Source organism: Salvelinus namaycush, chromosome 25 (genome assembly GCF_016432855.1).
Source record: "Salvelinus namaycush isolate Seneca chromosome 25, SaNama_1.0, whole genome shotgun sequence".
Classification (NCBI taxonomy): domain Eukaryota; kingdom Metazoa; phylum Chordata; class Actinopteri; order Salmoniformes; family Salmonidae; genus Salvelinus; species Salvelinus namaycush.
In genome coordinates this window covers 29,982,124-30,008,241 of record NC_052331.1, presented here as the reverse complement: position 1 = coordinate 30,008,241, position 26,118 = coordinate 29,982,124, and the positions used below count along the sequence as shown (strand labels likewise).

Below are 26,118 nucleotides of genomic sequence, written 5' to 3'. Positions count from 1 at the left end.
AGCAGTATGCTTAGGGTCATTGTCCTGCTGGAAGGTGAAACTCTGTCCCAGTCTCAAATCTCTGGAAGCCTGAAACAGGTTTCTCTCAAGAATTTCCCTGTATTTAGCGCCATCCATCATTCCTTCAATTCTGACCAGTTTCCCAGTCCCTGCCGATGAAAAACATCTCCCACAGCACGATGCTGCCACCACCATGCTTCACTGTGGGGATGTTGTTCTCGGGTGATGAGAGGTGTTGGGTTTGCGCCAGACATAGCGTTTTAATTGATGGCCAAAAGCTCAATTTTAATCTCAAATGACCAGAGTACCTTCTTCCCATATGTTTGGGGAGTCTCCCACATGCCTTTTTGGCAAACACCAAATGTGTTTGCTTATTTTCTTCTTTAAGCAATGGCTTTTTTCTGGCCACTCTTCCGTAAATCCCAGCTCTGTGGAGTGTACGGCTTAAAGTGGTCCTATGGACAGATACTCCAATCTCCGCTGTGGAGCTTTGCAGCTCCTTCAGGGTTATCTTTGGTCTCTTTGTTGCCTCTCTAATTAATGCCCTACTTGCCTGGTCCGTGAGTTTTGCTGGGCGGCCCTCTCTTGGCAGGTTTGTTGTGGTGCCATATTCTTTCCATTTTTAAATAATGGATTTAATGGTGCTACGTGGGATGTTCAAAGTTTTTGATATTTTTTTATAACCCAAACCTGATCTGTACTTCTCCACAACTTTGGCCCTGACCTGTTTGGAGAGCTCCTTGGTCATCATGGCGCCGCTTGCTTGGTGGTGCCCCTTGCTTAGCGGTGTTGCAGACTCTGGGGCCTTTCAGAACAGATGTGTATATATACTGAGATCATGTGACAGATCATGTGACACTTAAATAAAGTCCACCTGTGTGCAATCGAACTAATTATGTGGCTTCTGAAGGTAATTGGTTGCACTAAACCATATTTATGGGCTTCATAGCAAAGGAATACATATGCATGCGTCACTTTTCAGATTTTTTGTCATTTTTTCATTTCACTTCACCAATTTGGACTATTTTGTGTATGTCCATTACATGAAATCAAAATCAAAATCAATTTAAATTACAGGTTGTAATGCAACAAAATAGGAAAAACGCCAAGGGGGATGAATACTTTTGCAAGGCACTGTAAAAGCAACCCAAAGGAAGAGGTTCCTTTGTGAGACACCGTCTATAACATAGGGCCATCCCAACATGGAATGTGTGTGTAATGAGCTTCCTGTGTGTTGCGTGCCCATTTCAACTTGCCAGCTTCAGAGAAATTCTAGGTTTGTTCAACTCCCCACATGCCTTTTCACCCTCACATCACGCCATTCAGCCAGGCCTTCCCCTGGAGGAGTGAGCTAACACTCCTCCCCAGACATCCCCTGCTTCTCTCCCACTGGGTAAAACAGGGGGAAAGGAAGGGAGGAGACATTCCATCATCCCTTCCCCCACTTCTCTTCTACAGTCTGGAGGAGGGAGAAGAGGAAGGAGGAACTGAGAGCCAGGTCTCCATTGTGTAAATGCTGTGAATAGCACGCTTGCCTAGGCAGAATGCGGGTGCCAATAGAATTTCACAGATTGCCTTACAGAAGGAGTGTTTTTAGAGGCGGAGCTGTGGACTGGCAAGCCTGAGCTCCTCGTTAGTATAGTGGTCAGTATCCCCTCCTGTCACACGGGGGTCGGGAGACCGGGGTTCAAAATCCTAGACGGGAGAGTACAGGCACAGTGTGACAAAGAAAACACGCTATTTTCCCCCCATCTGCTGCAACAGAGACAAGGTTGCCCTAAATCTCAGCAATGTTTCCACGATAAAGCAAAAGACCAAACACCCTTCCCCGGTATGTATGGAACAAAATACTAATACATAGATGAAAAGGGAACAAGAGACCGGTAAAGATAGTTAGAATGGCATAAAGAAAATATCATTGTTAAGGAGTCATTCTAATTCAACTACAGATATTTCAAGTTTGGATCCGCAGCAAATACGTGAGTCAGTAAAATCCGTTTTAGAAGTAAATGTTCATCCCTTGACAACGCCACGCCTCGACTGACCCCTGCCAGAGATACATTGCATCACTAGGCAGGCCTTCACACAAACATGTATTCCCAGGCGTGATCTCTCCTCTCTCCTCTGCCTGCTGCATGAAGGGATGGAGTGTGTGTGTCCTTGTGTGTGTGAGAGAGTGAGCGACCCGTTTAAAGATTAACCACACCACCTCAGATGCTAGGCCAGGAATATACAGAACAAGGTGTGCTGCATCCTCTCCCAAACAATAGTCAAACAGAGCTCAAAAGAAGAGGCTGCATAGTTGCTTTAAGTCACCCTGGTCTCAGATCAGTTTGTACTGTCTTTCAAACTCCCATGGCCATTGTCGTGAGTTGGCAAGAAATCACAAACAGGTCTGAGACGAGGCTAGCTTGAAGTGAGGCTTATATCCCATTCAAACAGAGATAAGCCTTGCAGCTACAAGGATAGGTTGGTTACCATTCTTATCTGTTCTTAGAGCTGTAACGTTTTGTTCTATCAAAAAACTTAACCTCCAGGTCTTGTCATGGAAAGGTGTCTCTGGTGGAGTTATATGGGGAGCTTAGCTGAGCTGACGTTCCGTTTCAAGAACTTCTTGTTTTCAATCTCATTGAGTGAGATGGAGACGGAGCAGCGTGAGGGGTTCTCCCGTCTCTGGCTGATGCTGTCCATTATCGCATCCTTGATCACCTACAGCAGACAGAGAAGAAAGATAGGGAGAGAGAGGGAGAGAAAGAGAGATAGAGAGAGAGAAAGAGAGAAAGAGAGGGAGAGAGAGAAAGAAAGAGAGAGAGAAAGGGAGAGAAAGAGAGAGGGTGAGAGGGAGGGAAAGAGAGAGGGAGAGAGAGAAAGAAAGAGAGAGAGAGAGAGAGAGAGAGGGAGAGAGAGAAAGAAAGAGAGAGAGAGAGAGAAAGGGAGAGAAAGAGAGAGAGAAAGAGAGAGAGAGAGGGAGGGAGGGAAAGAGATGGGAGTGAGGGGGAGAGACCAACATAAGATGATAAAGGAAACAGAACAGAGAAAATACAGTACTGAAAATACAGATCATACATCACATACTACAGGCTAATAATAAACACATGTATATCACATTCTGTCTCTCCATCACAGCAGCAGTTACACACTGTCAACAACACCAGGCTGTGGTGAGATACACAGAGATTTGATGGGGAAACGGGAAAGTGACATTTTGTTCCAGAATTGTTTTTTAATTGAGGACTACGTTAATTTGCGTGTGTGTACGTGCATTTGCTTGTTTGTGTGTGTGTGAGACGCACCTCGATGTTGTTGAGCGTGTTGAACTCCATGAGGTCGTGGAGGCGGGTGAAGGCCTGGTTGGAGTACTGGAAGTTGAACGTAGAGTACGGACTCTCGGGGTCGTCGAAGACATCAAAGTCACCAAACTCCTTCTCTTTGTCCGTCTCTCGAGGGACTCCTGATGGATAATACAAAAAGAAGAGTGGTTGTTGTTATTTTAATGCACATATAATCTTTACAACTCACCCACAAAGCCTTTCTAAAATACAAATCAGAAAGACAGTAAAAAACAAAAACAATGACAGAGAGTCACCTCTGTGACTTATGTCAGTAAATAAATTCCAGCGTCCGTGTAGAGATGACGAAACAATGGCAGATACTGAAACGGAAAGATAGAGTGGAATTGGTAGAGGATAAAATCTCAAAGATAGTATTCTGCTGAAAGTAAGTTAAGAGACACAGTGGGGGGAGAAGGAGAGTGGGCATCCTACATGTTTAAACAACACTGTCCTACAATAGGTTGGAATTCTGCAATAGGTGGAATTTAAAAATAATTAGATACGTAGTAAGCCATATCCCATAGAGATGGAATGAACAACCAGTCAATACCTAAAATACCCTTTTTAAGTCATGAGATAAAACTTAAGTATTACTGTAAAGACTTAAGTTGATAACAAGACAGTGAAGTTTATGTTCGAGAAGCCGTTTTATCTGATGAGCAGTTACTGTGGAAGTGTAAATATGTGGTGAGAAAGTTTAAATTTAAACAGCAAACTAAACATTTCTTTGAGACAACAGTTTAATTTGGTAACCAGTTTATGAAAGGTATAAGGCACCTTGAGGGTTCGTGGTATATGGCCAATATACCTTGGCTAAGGACTGTATCCAGGGACTCCGCAGTGCGAACAAGCCCTTTGCCGTGGTATACTGGCCATATACCACAACCCCTTGTGCCGTATAGCCCTCCTGTCCTTTCCACGTATACTGTAGGCCTATGTCCCAATAAACAGTAGTTGTTTCCTCTTCTCATTTCCCTAGTGATAGGGAAAGATCCAAATGAAGTCACAGGTGGGATTTCACCTAGCTACCATGACAACATCCACCAATTCTGACATAAATCCCATTCATGGAATAGAGGAAGATGATGAAGCCATTGCAGTCATTAATGTAGCAATAGACAGATGGGTCGTTAAGTAACAAAACCGATGTGTGTCGCAACCCTTCAGGCAAAACAGACGTGGTTGGCTCAATATCAAAGGATTGATGGCAACATGTAAGCTATGTTTCTTCTCCAAAATTGTATTATAAAACAAATACATTTGCACAATGAGCACTTGCTGTCTCTCAAATACATTGTTACAGTTGTTGGTTAGCTAGCTAACAGATTTTTGCTATATTAGTATAGTCGTGACATGATAGCCATAAGACTGCTAAATAGTTAATAAATAAATAGTTAACCAAATGACTACCGATCCGTAGCACTCACGTCGGTAGCCATGAAGTGCTTTGAAAGGCTGGTCATGGCTCACATCAACACCATTATCCGAGAAACCCTCAACCCACTCCAATTTGCATACCGCCCCAACAGATGATGCGATCTCTATTGCACACTGCCCTTTCTCACCTGGACAAAAGGAACACCTACGTGAGAATGCTATTCATTGACTACAGCTCAGCATTCAATACCGTAGTGCCCTCAAAGCTCATCACTAAGCTAAGGACCCTGGGACTAAACACCTCCCTCTGCAACTGGATCCTGGACTTCCTGACAGGCCGCCCCCAGGTGGTAAGGGTAGGTAACAACACATCTACCACGCGGATCCTCAACACAGGGGCCCCTTAGGGGTGCTTGCTCAGCCCCCTCCTGTACTCCTTGTTCACTCATGACTGCACAGCCAGGCACAACTCCAACACTATCATTAAGTTTGCCGATGACACAACAGTGGTAGGCCTGATCACCGACAACGATGAGGCAGCCTATAGGGAGGAGGTCAGAGCCCTGGCCATGTGTTGCCAGGACAACAACCTCTCCCTCAACGTGATCAAGACAAAGGAGATGATTGTGGACTACAGGAAAAGGAGGACCGAGCATGCCCCCATTCTCATCGACGGGGCTGTAGTGGAGCAGCTTGAGAGCTTCAAGTTCCTTGGTGTCCACATCACCAACAAACTATCATGGTCCAAACACACTAAGACAGTCGTGAAGAGGGCACAGCAAAGCCTATTCCCCCTCAGGAGACTGAAAATATTTGGCATGGGTCCTCAGATCCTCAAAAAGTTCTACAGCTGCACCATCGAGAGCATCCTGACTGGTTGCAACACTGCCTGGTATGGCAACTGCTCAGCCTCCGACCGCAAGGCACTACAGAGGGTATTGCATACGGCCCACTACATCGCTGGGGCCAAGCTTCCTGCCATCCAGGACCTCTATACCAGGCAGTGTCAGAGGGAGGCCCTACAAATTGTCAAAGACTCCAGCCACCCTAGTCATAGACTGCTCTCTCTGCTACCGCACGGCAAGTGGTACTGGAGCGCCAAGTCTAGGTCCAAAACACTTCTTAACAGCTTCTACCCCCAAGCCATAAGAATCCCGAACAGCTAATCAAAGGGCTACCCAGACCCATCTTTTACGCTGCTGCTACTGTCTGTTTATTATCTATGCATCACTTCAACTCTACCAACACGTACACATTACCTCAATTACCTCGACTAACCAGTGCCCCTGCACATTGACTCTGTACCGGTACCCCCTGTATATAGCCTCGCTATTGTTATTTTACTGCTGCTGTTTAATAATTTGTTACTTTTAAATTCTATTTTTTACTTAACACTTCTTTTTCTTAAAACTGCATTGTTGTTTAAGGGCATGTAAGTAAGCATTTCACTGTAAGGTCTACTACACCTGTTATATTCGGCGCATGTGACAAATACAATTTGATTTGAAATGGTTACCCAGACTATCTTGCACTGACTCTATGCATACTCACAATACTATACTGAACAAAAATATAAACGCAACATGTAAAGTGTTGGTCCCATGTTTCATGAGCTAAAATAAAAGATGACAGAAATGTTTCACACACAAAAAGCATATTTCTCTCAAATTTTGTGCACAAAATTGTTTGTTTACATCCATTAGTGAGCATTTCTCCTTTGCCAAGATAATCCATTCACCTAACAGGTGTGGCATATCAAGAAGCTGATTAAACAGCATGATCATTACACGGGTGCACCTTGTGATGGGGACAATAAAAGGCCACTCTAAAATGTGCAGTTTTGTCACACAACACAATGCCACAGCGTGCAATTGGCATGCTGCCTGCAGGAATCTCTACCAGAGCTGTTGCCTGAGAATGTAATGTTAATTTCTCTACCATAAGCTGCCTCCAATGTCAATTTAGAGAATTTGGCAGTGCGTCCAACCGGCCTCACAACCACAGACCAAGTGTAACCAAGCCAGCCCAGGACCTCCACACCTGGCTTCTTCACCTGCGGAGACCAGCCTCCTGGACAGCTGATAAAACTGAGTATTTCTGTCTGTAATAAAGAACCTTTTGTGAGAAAAAACTCATTCTGATTGGCTGGACCTGTGTCCAGATTGAACATGTTTCATTATTTACTTGAGGCTAAATTGATTTTATTGAGGTATTATATTAAGTTAAAATAAGTGTTCATTCAGTATTGTTGTAATTGTCATTATTACAAATAAATACATATATATATATATATATATTTTTTTAAATCGGCCAATTAATCGGTATCGGCTTTTTTGGTCCTCCAATAATCGGTATCGGCGTTGAAAAATCATAATCGGTCGACCTCTAGTCAGAAGTTTACATACACTAAGTTGACTGTGCCTTTAAACAGCTTGGAAAATTCCAGAAAATGATGTAATGGCTTTCTTCTGATAGGCTAATTGACATCATTTGAATCAATTGGAGGTGTACCTGTGGATGTATTTCAAGGCCTACCTTCAAACTCAGTGCCTCTTTGCTTGACATCATGGAAAACGAAAATAGAACTGTTTGGTCATAATGACCATCATTATGTTTGGAGGAAAAAGGGGAGGCTTACAAGCCGAAGAACACCATCCCAACCGTGAAGCACGGGGGTGGCAGCATCATGTTGTGGGGGTGCTTTGCTGCAGGAGGGACTGGTGCACTTCACAAAATAGATGGCATCATGAGGGAGGAAAATTATGTGGATATATTGAAGCAACATCTCAAGACATCAGTCAGGAAGTTAAAGCTTGGTCACAAATTAGTCTTCAAATGGACAATGACCCCAATCATACTTCCAATGTTGTGGCAAAATGGCTTAAGGACAGCAAAGTCAAGGTATTGGAGTGGCCATCACAAAGCCCTGACCTCAATCCTATAGAAAATGTGTGGGCAGAACTGAAAAAGCATGTGCGAGCAATGAGGTCTACAAACCTGACTCAGTTACACCAGCTCTGTCAGGAGGAATGGGCCAAAATTCACCCAACTTATTGTGGGAAGCTTGTGGAAGGCTACCTGAAACGTTTGACCCAAGTTAAACAATTTAAAGGCAATGCTACCAAATACTAATTGAGTGTATGTAAAAGCTGAAATAAATCATTCTACTATTATTCTGACATTTCACATTCTTAAAATAAAGCGGTGATCCTAACTGACCTAAGACAGGGAATTTTTACTAGGACTAAATGTCAGGAATTGTGAAAAACTGAGTTTAAATGTATTTGGCTAAGGTCTATGTAAACTTCCAACTTCAACTATTTATATATATACTACCGTTCAAAACTTTGGGGTCACTTAGAAATGTCCTTGTTTTTGAAAGAAAAGCACATGTTTTGTCCATTAAAATAACATCAAAATGATCAGAAATACAGTGTAGACATTGTTAATGTTGTAAATGACTATTGTAGCTGGAAACGGCTGATTCTTATGGAATATCTGCATGGCGTACAGAGACCCATTATCAGCAACCATCACTCTGGTGTTCCAATGGCAGGTTGTGTTAGCTAATCCAAGTTTATCATATTAAAAGGCTAATTGATCATTAGAAAACCCTGTTGCAATTATGTTAGCACAGCTGAAAACTGTTGTCCTGATTAAAGCAATACATCTGGCCTTCTTTAGAGTAGTTGAGTATCTGGAGCATCAGCATTTGTGTGTTCGATTACAGGCTCAAAATGGCCAGAAACAAAGAACATACACAATATATGATGCTGCTACTCTGTTCTTTATTTTACTCTTATTATTATTTATCCTGATGTCTAGTCACTTTAACCTGCCTTTATGTACATACAGTGGGGAGAACAAGTGTTTGATACACTGCCGATTTTGCAGGTTTTCCCACTTACAAAGCATGTAGAGGTCTGTCATTTTTATCATAGGTACACTTCAAATCAAATCAAATCAAATTGTGAGAGACGGAAAACAAAAATCCAGAAAATCACATTGTATGATTTTCAAGTAATTAATTTGCATTTTATTGCATGAAATAAGTATTTGATCACCTACCAACCAGTAAGAATTCCGGCTCTCACAGACCTGTTAGTTTTTCTTTAAGAAGCCCTCCTGTTCTCCACTCATTACCTGTATTAACTGCACATGTTTGAACTCGTTACCTGTATAAAAGACACCTGTCCACATACTCAATCAAACAGACTCCAACCTCTCCACAATGGCCAAGACCAGAGAGCTGTGTAAGGACATCAGGGATAAAATTGTAGACCTGCACAAGGCTGGGATGGGCTACAGGACAATAGGCAAGCAGCTTGGTGAGAAGGCAACAACTGTTGGCGCAATTATTAGAAAATGGAAGAAGTTCAAGATGACGGTCAATCACCCTCGGTCTGGGGCTCCATGCAAGATCTCACCTCGTGGGGCATCAATGATCATGAGGAAGGTGAGGGATCAGCCCAGAACTACACGGCAGGACCTGGTCAATGACCTGAAGAGAGCTGGGACCACAGTCTCAAAGAAAACCATTAGTAACACACTACGCCGTCATGGATTAAAATCCTGCAGCGCACGCAAGGTCCCCCTGCTCAAGCCAGCACATGTCCAGGCCCGTCTGAAGTTTGCCAATGACCATCTGGATGATCCAGAGGAGGAATGGGAGAAGGTCATGTGGTCTGATGAGACAAAAATAGAGCTTTTTGGTCTAAACTCCACTCGCCGTGTTTGGAGGAAGAAGAAGGATGAGTACAACCCCAAGAACACCATCCCAACCGTGAAGCACGGAGGTGGAAACATCATTCTTTGGGGATGCTTTTCTGCAAAGGGGACAGGACGACTGCACCGTATTGAGGGGAGGATGGATGGGTCCATGTATCGCGAGATCTTGGCCAACAACCTCCTTCCCTCAGTAAGAGCATTGAAGATGGGTCATGGCTGGGTCTTCTAGCATGACAACGACCCGAAACACACAGCCAGGGCAACTAAGGAGTGGCTCCGTAAGAAGCATCTCAAGGTCCTGGAGTGGCCTAGCCAGTCTCCAGACCTGAACCCAATAGAAAATCTTTGGAGGGAGCTGAAAGTCCGTATTGCCCAGCGACAGCCCCGAAACCTGAAGGATCTGGAGAAGGTCTGTATGGAGGAGTGGGCCAAAATCCCTGCTGCAGTGTGTGCAAACCTGGTCAAGAACTACAGGAAACGTATGATCTCTGTAATTGCAAACAAAGGTTTCTGTACCAAATATTAAGTTCTGCTTTTCTGATGTATCAAATACTTATGTCATGCAATAAAATGCAAATTAATTACTTAAAAATCATACAATGTGATTTTCTGGATTTTTGTTTTAGATTTCGTCTCTCACAGTTGAAGTGTACCTATGATAAAAATACAGACCTCTACATGCTTTGTAAGTAGGAAAACCTGCAAAATCGGCAGTGTATCAAATACTTGTTCTCCCCACTCTATCTATCTCAAATACCTCATGCCACTGCACATTGATCTGGTACTCCCTGTATATAGCTTCATTCTTGTGTATTTTATTCCGTGTGTTACTATTTTTCTATTTATAATTATATTTTAACTCTGCATCGTTGGGAATAGCTCGTAAGCAAGCATTTCAAGTTAAAGTCTACACTCGTTATATTGAGCGCATGTGACAAATAAAATGTGTTTTGCGTTAAACACCTCAAAATAAGACATGGTATCAATAACAAGAGACAACTAGCTGAAACGAGCCGCCTACGATTTCCCGAATGGCAGCTTTTTGTCATTGTTGCTAGTTATCTGACCGCCTAGAATAACAACAACACACAGCCTTCAGCATTGTTTTCAGGCAACCCGTCTATAGATCATAACTAGGACCTTCAATTTTTCCCAGACATCTATGCTCACCAGGAAAAACTCTGGGACAAAGTTATAGCCTATAACACATTATAACATATTCTAGTTTATGGGCTTTAAACCAAGGCCTAGGGTGCGTCCAAAATGGACCCCATTTCCCTGTATAGTGCGCTACCTTTGGCAAAGGGCCGCATAGGGCTCTGGTCAAAAGTAGTGCACTAATAGGATGCCATTTCAGATACAGCCTAGTTTTCCCTGATCCTACAGCCATACAGTAGTATCCCAGTTTCACCAGTCCTCACCGGGAGCTTTGAATTCCCTGAAGTTGATGTTGGCCAGTACAAAATGGATGACGGTGGGGCAGCACTTGTCTTCCTTGCGGGGTTTGAAGACATAACACTCCTTGAGGCCCTCACGGTCAAACACTTTGGGGTCGATCTTTGGGAAGGGAAGCTTGTTCATGCGAGCCCATTTCTCAGCTAGCAGGAGCTCCTTGACACACACACAGAACAGTAGATTGAAGAACAGACAAAAAACAGTCAATAAACGGACACACACACACACACTGTCGTAAAAAATGTTATGTCATATAGATGTATTACATTCTCAAATGTCTTTGTAAAACAGAGTAAATCTTGGTCTAAATATATTGTTGTGCAGAGAACTAAAATGAGCTTGTATATCCAATCCATTTTGTATCACGTTGTATAACATGAGTCAACTGAAAGAGAGTCTGTTTCACATGTTGTTAATGGTTGCCGTTCATACAAGGACTTATACATAGTTAGACATGACGGCCTCGCCGACCTGATAGCTAGTGAGGTGAGACAAACAGTAACAGTGCTTATTCACAACCATTCTATTGTCAGAGGAGGCTGGTTTGATGTTGATGTGTTTCCTTGCAAACCAAATAAGAGATTTTGTTGTGGGGGGAGCCCCGGAGGGAGGTGCTCATTTTGCAAATGCGTTGTTCTTTTGACTCCTACATGGAGCAGATCTTTTCTGACACGTTGCTGAAATACCAGCACCTCGTGCCACGCCTGAACAGCCTTGGTTATCAGTGCAAACTTGTAGTATGGATATTTGAGAGTCTCGCCACGTACAGTGCATTTGGAAAGTATTCAGACCCCTTGACTTTTTCCACATTTTGTTATGTTACAGCCTTATTGTAAAATTGATTAAAAAAAAAAAAAATCCTCACCAATCTACACACAATACCCCATAATGACAAAGCAAAAACTGTTTTTTTAGGAATTTAGGCCAATACATTTAAAAAAAACGGAAATATCACATTTACATAAGTATTCAGACCCTTTATTCAGTACATTGTTGAAGCACCTTTAGCAGCGATTACAGCCTTGAGTCTTCTTGGGTATGACGCTACAAGCTTGGCACACCTGTATTTGTGGAGTTTCTCACATTCTTCTCTGCAGATCCTCTCAAGCTCTGTCAGGTTGAATGGGGAGCATCGCTGCACAGCTATTTTAAGGTCTTTCCAGAGATGTTAGATCAGGTTCAAGTCTGGGCTCTGGCTGGGCCACTCAAGGACATTCAGAGACTTGTCCCAAAACCACTCCTGCGTTGTCTTGGCTGTGTGCTTAGGGTCGTTTTCCTGTTGAGGTCCTGAGTGCTCTAAAACAGGTTTTCATCAAGGATCTCTGTACTTTGCTCCATTCATCTTTCCCTTGATCCTGACTAGTCTCCCAGTCCCTGACGCTGAAAAACATCCCCACAGCATGATGCTGCCACCACCATGCTTCACCGTAGGGATGATGCCAGGTTTCCTTCAGAAGTGATGCTTGGCATTCAGGCCAAAGTGTTCAATCTTGGTTTCATCAGACCAGAGAATCTTGTTTCTCATGGTCTGAGAGTCCTTTAGGTGCAAACTCCAAGCGGGCTGTCATGTGCCTTTTACTGAGGAGTGGCTTCCACTCTACCATAAAGGCCTGATTGGTAGAGTGCTGCAGAGATGGTTGTCCTTCTGGAAGGTTCTTCCATCTCCACAGAGGAACTCTGTCAGAGTGACCATCGGGTTCTTGGTCACCTCCCTGGCCAAGGCCCTTCTCCCCGGATTGCTCAGTTTGGACGGGCGGCCAGCTCTAGGAAGAGTCTAGGTGGTTCCAAACTTCCTCCTTTTAAGAATGATGGAGGCCACTGCGCTCTTGGGGACCTTCAATGCTGCAGACATTTATTGGCACCCATACCCAGATCTGTGTCTCGACACAATCCTGTCTCTGAGCTCTATGGACAATTCCTTCAACCTCATGGCTTGGTATTTGCTCTGACATGCACTGTCAACTGTGGGACCTTATATAGACAGGTGTGTGCTTTTCCAAATCATGTCCATTCAATTGAATTTACCACAGGTGGACTCCAATCAAGTTGTAGAAACATCTCAAGGATGATCAATGGAAACCGGAAGCACCTGAGATTGATTGATGAGGACATTGTTTTTTAAAATCAATTTCAGAATAAGGCTGCGGAAAAAGGGCAGGGGTCTGAATACTTTCCGAATGCACTGTACATAGGCTGACAGTACGTGGCCTTCAGATTGCAGGCCTGTACAGGACAAAGGCAAAGCAGATAGTGAGGTACTGCTCCGTGTCAGCTGTCATGGGCAGCCTTGCTGGGTGGAGAAGAAGCTGCTTTCTGTATCCATAAGTGTCCATATATCCATGACCTATGAAATGTTTGAATCCTTCTCGACTGTAATGTAATTTGTGGATTCAAATAAAGTATTTAAAATGTGTGTGTGCAGTATGTTTGTATATACAGTATGTCTGTGCCTGTCTGCGTGTGTGTGTGTGTGTGTGTGTGTGTGTGTGTGTGTGTGTGTGTGTGTGTGTGTGTGTGTGTGTGTGTGTGTGTGTGTGTGTGCGTGCGTGCTTGAATGTGTGTGCGTTGCTCACCTTAAAGGGTGGGCTGGAGTCACTGGGACGGGCTGAGAAGTCGAAGGAGATGATGAGGTCGACGCCACGCTGCGGCCGCAGGATGAGTGGGTACGGGAGGTTATAGGTCAGACCACTGTCCACTATGTGGATCTTCTTACTCTTCACGTCCAGCGGCTCGTAGATCCGGTCAAACTCATCTGGGTCTGAGGAGGACCGCAGTAAGGGGACAATAAATAATGTCATCATCTATCAAATCAATCACCCATTCTCACAAATAGTCTATAATAGTCATTCAAAGCCTTGATTTGATAGTTGATGTATTCCTTTACCCATCTACATAGAGATGGGTTAATGGGTCTGAACAGTCTAACAGGTTTCCAATCTTAGACAATCATGGTGATAGACTTGTTACAGACCTTTGGCTGTTAACCCACTGACCCACCCACTCAAACCCCCCGTTAAACTGATCTCAGACCTGTGACGGCGTCCTGTTCCTCCTCCAGGTTGTGGTGTGTGTATGATATGTTGTTGAAGGGGGAGAAAGGCATGGAGGAGTTGAGGTTGAGCCCCAGCATGAAGTTGTGCACCTTGCCCGCTCTGCCCTCACGGGTGTTGAAGATAGTGGACTCCCCCACCAGGGAGGTGAACATCCTGCTGGTCCAGCTGGCCTGGGCATTACGCTGGAGCTCTTCCTCTGCCTCCTGGTTTTCTGTTCCACCCGCTGGAGGGGAGGATGGAGGAGAGGGGGATGAGGAGATGAGGAGAGGAGGATGAAAGGAGGATGAGGAGAGGGGAGAAATGGGGATGTCACTACCACAGCCCTAAGACACACAACACACCCTTTCTCTCTCGTAGACCGTACCTTTTCTTGGCTCGTCCTCATTTTCATGCGTCTCTTCACCCACAATGTGCTGAGGCTTTATTTGCTCTGAAAAACAGTGACAACATTCATGTGAAAACCAAACCCTCACTCAGTATCCAACTTAATCTTTTCACTGTACTTTAGCATGTGACAAAAAAACTTGAACTGACTCACTATCCACAGTATGAGCTTGCTGACAGGACTTCCACATTCCCTGTGGAGTTTCACAACAACGTACAGAGTACTGTACGTTGGTGTGACTGTGAACTACCATGTAGTTCTCAGTGAATGTGCTTACCAACAGTTAGTTTTCGCAAGACATTAAAGTGCCATTAGAGTTGCTAAGAAAATTTCAGCGAGACAACGCAAAGGCGAAATCTATTAATGCCAAGATAATGGAATTCAATGCCCTTGACAATCAACCGTTCTCTGTCATGGGTGATGTTGGCTTTCGTCGACTTTTCGAGCACCGGTACACATGTTGCCCTACCGGAGTTACACGGTAATAGCGCCACTGCTATTAGCTTCACAACATACTATGAAACTCCGTTTGGATCTTTGTGTGTCAAAAAAGATAAATGTCAAATAATACTATTTGACACGTTAATTAAGCTTTTAATTTGACACGTCAAATAACACAGTTCTATTATAGAATGTTGTGTGTTCTGAATTTGCATGTGTAAGCCAAGCGACACCACTACTATTAGTAGCACTGTCAAAGCCATACAAAAAAATCCTGCAAACAAGCAAACACCGGCCACAAATGATGTGTTTACAATACCGCGATGGTAATAAAACATTATTTGTTTGACCGCAACTTCTGGGGTACCTAGCTAGCACCAAAAAAACAGCCTGAAAACAATGACCAGTAAAAACGGTATTCATTTTCATTAGTCTTAGCAATGATTTCGGAATCCTTGTGAGTAAGTATTAGCTAGGTAGCCACTTGTTGTTCGCCTATTGAAATTGAACTTCAGTTCATGAAAATAAATAGCTAGCCAGCTACTTAACCATGTTGCCCAAAGCTAACATTATAAGCAACCAGCTAGCTTCACCTGGCTAGTGAGGCTCGACCGGACCGGGTTATGTGTTGTGAAGCTAGCCACAATAAGGATTAGGCACAATAGTGTAATTTGCAGTTTGCCTTCAATATAAAAGTACCTCTTTGAAAGTGATGCAGAAGGTTACAATTTGTGGAATCATGACATATTTAGACTAGATAATGTTAAACAAGGTTGGAATGTGAAGCAATGAAATGGGGTATCAGTCTACTCGGTGACACCCACAGAACACAACTGTGAAGAGTTTCCGCAAATATTAGCGTTGTAGACCTTATCACGGGACTGTAACTGTGTGAAATCACCTCCCCAGTCAGCATATTGCGTGTATTGACATTCATATTGCACTGTACAGCTTTACCTAAGGACTGGGGATCAATGAAATGGGGTATCAGTCTACTCAATACCCAAGCAATTCTTTCCCAACATCCTCCTCAGAGTTATCAGACTCCAAAACATCCACACACTATTGTTTTTCCTCGGGAACAATGTTCAATACACATAGGTTGACAATAAATGTGGCTCAATTCACAGTTGTTTCAGAGTCCCGCAATGAGAGCTACAACGCTAATGTTCTCTGGGTGTCACTGAATAGACTGATACCCCATGTCATTGATCCACAATCCATACGTAAGGCTGTACAGTGAAATAAGTATGCCCCAATGCAATTCTAAAGTATAATACATCCTGCATTATTTCAACAGATTTTTGTCAAATAAAAAAATTATTATCTTGTTGATTTTCAAACCTAGTCATATTAGCAACCCATGCTAGTTCTTGTATCTTTAGATCTCCCCTCTTTCTAATTTCGAATGGATATTTTAATCTTGGTCACATGAAACCACTCGCATGTGCGGTGAGTTTTTGACAACAGTGTTTTCCCGCTAACTGCATTATGGAACGAACATTCGCACGTAGCCTACTGCCTTTTGTGCATTACTGCGCTTACAAATGTGAAGAAATAATAGTTTAGTAACAATTTAAGCTAAATGTTCTGATCGGTTGCATCAGCCTCATTGCTTTTAAAAATAGTTTTTTGTAGCCTAGGCCTACTTCAAGCCTGTCAAACTCAATCCATGGAGGGCCTAGTGTCTGCAGGTTTTTGGTTTTTCCTTTCAATTAAGACCTAGACAACCAGGTGAGGGGAGTTACATAGTAATTAGTGACCTTTAATTAATCAGTTAAGTACAAGAGAGGAGCGAAAACCCACAGACACTCAGCCCTCCATGGAATGAGTTTGACACCTGAGGTCTACTGGTTGTATGAATTTGGGATCTATCATCCAAAAACTGACCCAGAGTGTTTGGAATAGGACATTTCTTTTTCGCACATTATAACAAGCTGACCAATAGAATATGTAAACTTTACTACTATGGGAGATAGTAGATTGACATAGGCTAGTGATTTTGCTGCTTGTTACTCATCTTGTTGGTTGAGGAAAAGTATATGTGGCAGTTATTCTAACATCTTCAATGTGCACATCAGAATTCAGTAAGGACCCACACTGTTGTATCCTCGATTTGCATGTTCTGTTAAGATGAATTTCCATAATCTAAATGTGATTTGTCATTCTGAGCACCGTGGGTAGACACCCTAGTCATGTTACGCACACAATGCATATAGTACATTTGTCAAATGTATGGTCAATTAAAATACTGCCGGTCAAATGTCCTGCGCCACATTTTCCTAACAGAAACCATGACGCGCACGTATGCACGCACAGAGCATGCATTTAAAGAGACAGAGAGACAAAGGTAGGTTTTGTACGATGGTTGGTCAGAATCTTACCAAGCTCCTCTTCCATGGTGGTACCTCCAGTGGTCCCTTTGACCCCCATGACCCGGTTGAAGAGGATGGAGAAAGCACTGCCCCACACCCCTAGAAGAGACACAGCATACAACTTTGTGTATGTAGTCAAATGCGTATCTAGTCTATGTTTGTGAGTTTGTGCTCGTGTATGTATGCCTGTATGAAAGCTCAGGTGCATATCGTACTGTGTATAGTGTCTTAATTTGATCACCTTGTTGCAGGAGAACTTTCCTGCAATGCAGGAAATTTTAAAACGTAGTGTATTTGAGGTTTAAAAAGGCTTCTGATGTTTATAATTTCCACTTTGAAATTTCCAACATGACATCAAACCCTACAAAAATGTCCATTAATTATAATCTGCATAATAAATCACATTTCCTGTTGCTGCATGATTATTTTCCTGGCTCAAATTAAGATCCTACATCTGTACTGAATGTGCAGCCAGTCTTACCCATGAGGAAATGCAGGGGGTTCTCCTCGTACTGTCTCACCACGCTGCCCATGAAGAACTTACTGCCAAACAGGCCCGGGGACATGAAGGTACCATACTTGGCCATGCCAATCTCGTACGGGGTAAACTCCACCCAGTCTGCTCGTCAAAACACACAATAGGAGAAATATGACACATCTATTAGTAATAATGATACAGACGATAAGTGGTTTTGTACTGTAGAATTAGCCTTGTGAAACCAGACTGACAGCTGTATAATCAGCTTCACTCCAATTACTGTTGGGACAGTGTTTTAGCTCAAATGGCTGCTACTGTGTATCAAGCTCACGGAAGCCTTCCAATGGTGGAAACTAGCTGAGTTAACCCAATACAAGGTTATTATAACCATATCACATTAGGGCCCTTGCTTGCAATGCAAAGCAAAGCAATTTACTATAATATCATAATTAATACCCAAACACTGAAGCTTTCCCATTGATGGTTAACCTTACAAGAACTTTGATGAATTGACTCTCAGTAAGGCTGGGCGATATATTGTGAATATCGGTATTCCTGTATGGACCCACATACCGATATAATTTTTTTACAATACAGTCTATAAAAATGTATTTTTATATAGTACTAAATAAATTGGACTACTTTCACTGTCCGTTTTGTCCTCATTTAGTTGAGAACAAAACAGTCAGCATGGAAAAAGCCTATTAAAATCAATAGAATTGATTTGTTGCCATTCTAGGGTCATGCACTAATCATTTAGAACCTTTTATTTAGAAACATAAAATACCGGCATACTGTCAAAATTGCTAATAAAATATTGTGATGTGATATTTTGGTCGCAACTCCCAGTCGTCATACTTCAGGGTATTACCATTTTCATGTCTACATCCTGTACCTAAGTGTCTGTGAACCATTGAATCTTTAAGGTGTGTCCTCTCCCTTTTTAGAACTAATGTCACTCACTGCTGTGTCTATTTCAGTTTCCCTTGATGACAGAGTCAGACAGAGATGGATCAGCGTGAGTATCTGTACTAGTGAAACTGACACCGATGGGAATGTTTGCGCAATAATTCAGCATGTTCCACACCCGCACACAAACACGCACACAGTGCACACACCCACAGGCGCGTACACACACACAGCACACAAACACACACGTTAGGACGTGACACTAGCCCTGGGTAAACACTACCATAACCTGTATTCAAATGGCTCAGACTCAAACGCAAAGATGACAATAATTACATGCATGCCTGCAGTCATTCAGAAATGAACTTGGTTCATTCATTCGTTAATTTGTTTGTACTTTCATTCATTCAAAGATTCCAAAGTCACAGCTAATTTGCTTGATTTCATGATTCCAATATTGGGTGACTAACGATACACAACAGTGCATGGTCCACAGTTTCTGTTAGAGTTAACTAGCTACATCCCTGGGTCAGTGTTTCCCAACCCTGGTCCTCCAGTTCCCCCAACAGTACACATTTGTGTTGTAGCCCTTGAAAAACACACCTCGTTCAGCTCATTGAGGGGTTGATGATTAGTTGCCCAGGGTTACTGTTGGGGGTACTGGAGAACCAGGGTTACTGTTGTGGGTACTGGAGGACCAGGGTTACTGTTGGGGGTACTGGAGGACCAGGGTTACTGTTGGGGGTACTGGAGGACCAGGGTTGGGAAACACTGATGTAAATGGTAACCCATCAGATAAGGAGCTGTGACAACACATTGACAGATGGAACCAACCAACACCAAAGTCAGTTCTGTATCACTGGGTCATTTACATATTATCCAGGAAAGTAAATAAAATTAAACAAATGCAGCCATAAACATAGTATCTGTTCACATTGACACATGGCTCCACAATGGGAAGGCCATGCAGTGTACCGCTCCAAAGATGCATACTGCTTCAAAGTTGTCTGCCTATCTTTCCCTTCATTTCAGGCAGACATGAGTCCTGTAGCTGGATCTGCTCAACCGAAAGCGTGAGAGGTGACTTATCTAGGCGTTACAACACTTTAAGAAGTGTACTTGAAAAAGATGCCTTGCTTGAACTTCCTTCCGTCTGTTCTAAACTGGTAGTATGATGGATGCGTTGGAAAATAACCCATTAGTAACGCATGGATCAAAAAAATTGAGTCTTCCTTTCGGTCTTACCAGCGAACATGAGTTCTGAGACGTCTGGCTTGACGTGCAGACAGGTGAAGAGAGGCATTGGGCTCTGACCCTCGCTCACAGTCTTCTGCATGTGGCTCAGCTTGAAGTCCATCCTCTGGAGAGAGAGAGAGAGAGAGAGATTGTTCTTACACTCCCCAAAAAGTGAAGTGGATATAGTTGTGTATGCCTGTATGGATAAAGTTGTGTATGGATTCCTACATTCCTATATCAAATGTAAGCACCTCACTGACTCTGTCACCATGAGTTCCCTGTCCTAATAGAGTCATAACAGAGGTTTGTAGTAGGGCTGGACGATCTATAGAATTTATATGATTAGTTACAATTTATATGATTCATTCCAAGCCCCTCTCCGTGCCACTCACAGCAACAAAGACGAAAGATCACTTTTTCCTCTCTGATAACAAGCACTTTCAAACTCACTATTTGCTTTTGAAGTTTAGTCCAACAGAATCTGTCGATTCCCCTTCTAATGATACCCTTGTCTCAACTCCCAAAATTTAGAACGGAGCAGACCCTATTAAAACAGGAGTATCAATGAACATGATTATGGAAAATGCTCAGTTTCTGTCGAGCGCAGCCACATAGTGTTGTGTCCTAGTTGTCTAGTCTGTGTTTTATAAATGTGCAATGAGCATAAAAATAATCATTTATATAAGAAATTGGCAACTCGTTCTCATTCTGAGAAATAAGCATCTTATCCAGGTAGGCCACTTGACTTCAACATCTAAACAAAGTGAACAGGCTGTTGTTCAAAGTTGGAGATGGACAAGATGGTGTGTTCATAACAGTTGAACTGTTCTACCTTGTTAGCACCAAATAGATCCAAGTTGGCTAGACTTGAAATATGAAGATTAGCTGGCTACTCACTAGCACATGGGCTTATGCTTCAGAGAGTATTTATGAAACCTGTGTTCATTTTCTATAATGCCTGCTACAAGAAGTTGGTCATTATTTGTGAATGGTTCTGGGTAAAATTGTAACAAAAAGGGCATATTTCCAAAGCTTATATAGAGAAAACATTTAAACAAAAAAATATATACAGTACCAGTCAAAAGTTGACACACCTACTACACATTCAAGGATTTCTTTATTTTTATATTTTCTACATTGTAGAATAATAGTGAAGACATCAACTATGAAATAACACATATGGAATCATGTAGTAACCAAAAAACGGTTAAACAAATCAAAATGTATGTTATATGCCAAGAGTGTGCAAAGCTGTCATCAAGGCAAAGGGTGGCTACTTTGAAGAACCTCAAATTTAAAACGTATTTTTATTTGTTTAACACTTTTTTGGTTACTACATGATTCCATATGTGTTATTTAGTAGTTTTGATGTCTTCACTATTATTCTACAATGTAGAAAATAGTACAAATAAAGAAAAACGTGGAATGAGTAGGTGTGTCCAAACTTTTGACTGGTACTGTGTGCATATATATATATATATATGCACACAGTACCAGTCAAAAGTTTGGACACACCTACTCATTCCACGTTTTTCTTTATTTGTACTATTTTCTACATTGTAGAATAATAGTGAAGACATCAAAACTACTAATATACATATATATTATAATTTTTTGAATCGCCCATGAATTTGAAAAAAATCTAGATATGATTTTTAGGCCATATCGCCCAGCCGAAGTTCGTATACAATATTCTGTGACAAAGTCACCGTTTTTTTCACCTTTATTTAACCAGGTAGGCCAGTTAAGAACAAGTTCTCATTTACAACTGTGACCTGGCCAAGATAAAGCAAAGCAGTGTGACAAGAACAACAACACAGAGTTACACATGGGATAAACAAACGTATAGTCAGTAACACAATAGAAAAATCTGTATACAGTATGTGCAAATGAAGTAAGGAGAAACACAGATGTAATTTACTGATAATAAAGGCAGGTTAGGGCCTCGGTCAAAGGAACACAATGGCTGGTATTGAAGACGGTACACTAATATCATTACTTTGTTGATATCACATTTGCTGATATCGCACCCATATCTCACCCCGGGCATGAGCGTCTCTCCGATGAGCATGCCGAAGATGTCGGTGAAGGTGACGGGCTGCCCAGCAGCCTTCTTTCTCCACAGGGCCTTGATGTAGCGCTTGATGTTCTGGGGCAGCAACAGCCTCAGTGGGTTACTGCTTACACACCTCATCAGCTCCTGGTTGATCTCCCCAGGACCCTTACCCTTAGGGAACTCAGGGTGCGAGTACAGCGTAGACATGTACCTGGTGGGGAGAGAGGGGGGGGGAGAGAGGGGAGAGAGAGAGAAAGAGTGAGAGAGAAAGGAGAGAGGGGGACACAATCACTTTCTGTGTATAATAACATTATTACTTGGTCAGTTTTCGTACTAGCATAGGAATGGTAGTTATAAACAGTTGAAGTATGTTGCTCTCCAATGATCTTATAAGTACAGTGGAATGAAAGCAGTGTTCCTACTAACCAGGTAGATCCAGAAAGTCCAGCCACGTAGGTAGCGCAGTCCAGAACTCCAGACTCATACAGAGCCTTCATCACTCCAGAGAAACACACCATGGCTCGGAACCCTCCCCCTGACCCCACGATGGCGATTGTAGGGACCTGTATAGACACACACGCGTACACAGGCACACATGCATGCACACACACATGTGCGGGCGTACAAATATGCACACAAACATACACAAAATGACAAGGCACGTGTCAGAGATCACTACTGTCATTGTGAATCATCTTAGCTGATTTTGTCTATATATCTCCCTTTTGAACCAGCAATAAAACTCCCTTCTCTACTTGACACTTGAGATACACCGAAAAATGCATAGAAGGCCTCAGTTTCTACTATGTTTATGGTTGTACCTCTCTTAATGAGGTGGGGAGGTGTTGTCCTTTCTCCATGTTGAGTAGTTTCTTGATGCCCAGCATCACCCGGTCTCTGCGTGCCTGTCTGAACAGCTTCTCCTGGTCACACAGGGCCATGCTGAACCGCAGGTCTGTGGATGAACTGGAGGAGATGAGGGAGACAAACGGACATGTCAGTAAGCTTTAGATTAAATCTCCACAAAGAGAATGACGTCAACGCTCCCGGCTAAAAAATTAAAATTCATTGAAGCACCCATTGTCAGTTATACATACCACACCTCTAACGACATCTCCAAGTACACCTTGGTTAACTGGGGAAACAAGATAGAGGAAGTTTTTGATGAGATTTACAAGGACTGGGTTTTTAGACAGGGTTTAGTGCTGTGACACAGTATGTATTTGATGGAGGCTATGTGGACAACATCAACTGTCTTGTGCTTTCTATGCAATCTGTAAAATTGAATAAGACTGACCTACCTTGCCAATGGGGAATGGAACCACTTCTGGTTGTCCCACTTTGAGTTTAGCAATGGAGTACGAGGCCATTCCCAGGGTCTCATCCATGACATAGTTAGCATCCATCAATGTCAACTGAAATAGCAAATTCACAAAAAATGAAATACAAAAAATTACATTTATCTTGATAGATGGTTCCCAACATAGGGTTTCTTGAAAGCAAAAGTATTGATGCCTACTTAACTGAAGTTACTATCTTACTGCAAAGAAAGAATACATCATGCTTGAAGGTGTCTAGCCAAAGCTTGCTGGGTTATGTAGTGTAATGTAGCTCAGTTCAAAGTGTAGTGTTAACCTCTAGAGTGTTTTCCTGATTGGGGTCCAGTATGAACTCAAAGGTCTCGTTCCATATGGGGTTGATGTCATTGTCAATGTGCCGCGTCCGTTTTCTTGAGTCTGGAGTGGTTGGGATGAACAACTCCACGTAGGGGTCTGGAGTGTCCACTGTTCTTAGAAATACACACAGAACCACACACACAGACAGTGTGATTAAACATGAGAAAAACCACAGGCACTGAAAAAGCAACATCACCTCATCTCTCAAACACACCTACACACTCACAACACTGTAATGTGGGCACAGTGAGTAATCTTGAACAGATGGAGGAACTCACAAAAGTCTCCCAGGGTAGAACCCTTGGTCACCTTCTCAGCTCGTACCACAGTCACTTTGAACTTATGGGAATACTGGTGTTCCACCTGCAGAAGCAATACAACAGAGAGGAAATCCCATTATAATCTTGAAGAATGGAGACTTTCCAGTAAGTCATTCTGCTTCCCAGATAGGAGGCGTCCAGACTGGATGCAAATGACTGGACAAAATATATCCAATAGCTCAAGCAGAACATTCATAGAATTTAACCAGCTTAAACAACAGCCTGAAGTACTAGTACAGTGAGTAACACGTATTGTGTGTGTGTACATGTCTTCATCTATCTCTTTGATTAGCTGTGTGTGACTCACACAGTAACAATTTGATAACAGGACATACAAAATGTCAAATGGTTTGTCTGTCTATAATGTCCTGACAATGACAACATGATGTTTACTTACCACAATGTACTGATAGGGATCTATAGAAGACATCTTCAGGAGCCAATCACGGTACTTTGAGGGAATCAGGTGACCTTTAGATTTGGAAGACCCTTCTGAATAAAATTGGATAGGAAACACATTTTACTAACACAGGACACTGACAACATCAATGTTCAGGAAAAGAAATTAAGATCACTATTGGTCAATTGCACAAGATCCAACCAAAATTTGACTTCCACTTTTAACCCAACCCCTCCGAAAGACACAATACTAATTTTTGGAGAGGTACGGGGGGGCGCCACACTGTGCGCCTGGGGAGCTGTTGTCATGTCTTCCTCAAGCGCACAAGAGCAGGCAATGGCATCTAGGATTTGATACCAGCAACGCTACGGTTGCCAGCTCACTTTCCGCTAGATTTTTCCCATCTGACCTGGGATTTGAACTAGCAACCCTCCAGTTGCTGAGTCGCCTCGCTAACTGGTAGGCTACCTGAACATGAAATCATATTGACCTCCAGGACATGTTTCAGTTTACACCTTCAAACATTACAGTAGTGCTTTTGTACAATATGTAAGTTGTTGTCATGATACAGAAACGTTGAATCCATATTTGATTTGGGTCAACAAAAAATAGGTTATAGCAATGCAATTAGCTTATTTGAACTGACTGATACATTTTCTACGTTCTCTCCATTATCACAGTCTGCTCAATTCTCAGTTAGATTTGGAGATATGCAACACTGTGTTCAGCAGAAATTTGAAACATTTCAATGTCCTTTTTTAGACCCCATCCATACCCCAGCAAGTACTAAAACCATACATTTAGATGGTAGTTGGCCTACCTTACCGGTCTAGCTCACTACCATGTAATTAACACACACCTTTTTTGTGCTGCTGACTACTATGATTTCAGTGGTGTAAAGTATTTAAGTAAAAAATTGTTTAAAGTACTACTTAAGTAGTTTTTAGGGTATATGTACTTTAGTATTTATATTTTTGACTACTTTTACTTCACTATAGTCCTAATGAAAATATTGTACTTTTTACTCCATATCCTTGACACCCAAAAGTATTCGTTATATTTTGAATGCTTAGCAGAACAGGGAAATGGTCCAATTCCCACACTTAACAACAGAACATCCCTGGTCATCCCTACTGCCTCTGACCTGGTGGATCATTAACCACACATGCTTCCGTTTGTAAATTATGTCTAAATGTTGGAGAGTGCCCGTGGCTATCTGTAAATTAATAAAAAATGAAAATTGTGCCTTCTGGTTTGCTTAATATTTTAACCTTTATTTATTTAAAGGCAAGTCAGTTAATTAAGAACAAATTCTTATTTACAATGACTGCCTACAATGACGGCAGAAGGAATTTGAAACGACTCATGCTTTTACTTTTGATACTTAAGTGTATTTTAGCAATTGCATTTACTTTTGATACTTAAGTATATTTTAAACCAAGTACTTTTAGACTTTTACTCAAGTATAATTTTACTGGGTGACTTTCACTTTTACTTTAAGGTATCTTTAAGGTATGACAACTGGGTACTTTCCCACCACTGTATGATTGTTTACATTCTCTAGCCTAAACAAAACTAAAACACTGCCATAAACAAAACTTGTGTACCACTAGCACTATATAGGACGCCGTGCATCCGCGCATATACAGGGCTAGCACACCGCCAGAACTGATGTGGACAGGTAGCCAACCAACCACTCTCACTTTTAAAAGGTAAATATTGAAGAAGTTACGAACCTCATAATGTGTTATAAATGTAGGCTATCATTATCATCATTACTTGAGTAAAGTTCTTAATCGAAATATAAGCTCACCTTTAACGAATGTCAAGTCATGAGTCAAGTTTACCGCATTCCTTCAAGTGCACTGCCAGTGTGAAACTGCCCTCGAGCACTGCT

The 26,118-nt window shown here is 42.2% G+C and overlaps 1 protein-coding gene across 1 annotated transcript; it reads right to left on the bottom strand.

Moving 5' to 3' along the window:
* Positions 1-884: 884 nt before the first annotated feature.
* Positions 885-26,118, bottom strand: LOC120020039 (cytosolic phospholipase A2-like). The gene is made up of 18 exons (XM_038963471.1): positions 26,035-26,118; positions 24,219-24,313; positions 23,780-23,864; positions 23,461-23,609; positions 23,127-23,240; positions 22,923-22,960; positions 22,647-22,791; positions 22,252-22,388; positions 21,811-22,036; positions 19,779-19,893; positions 17,628-17,765; positions 17,156-17,245; positions 14,310-14,375; positions 13,923-14,168; positions 13,466-13,650; positions 10,859-11,048; positions 3,294-3,451; positions 885-2,709 (listed from the first exon to the last, which is right to left on the bottom strand). Exons 2-18 carry the CDS (start codon positions 24,249-24,251, stop codon positions 2,569-2,571), a joined length of 2,256 nt encoding a protein of 751 aa, XP_038819399.1. The 5' UTR covers positions 24,252-24,313; positions 26,035-26,118; the 3' UTR covers positions 885-2,568.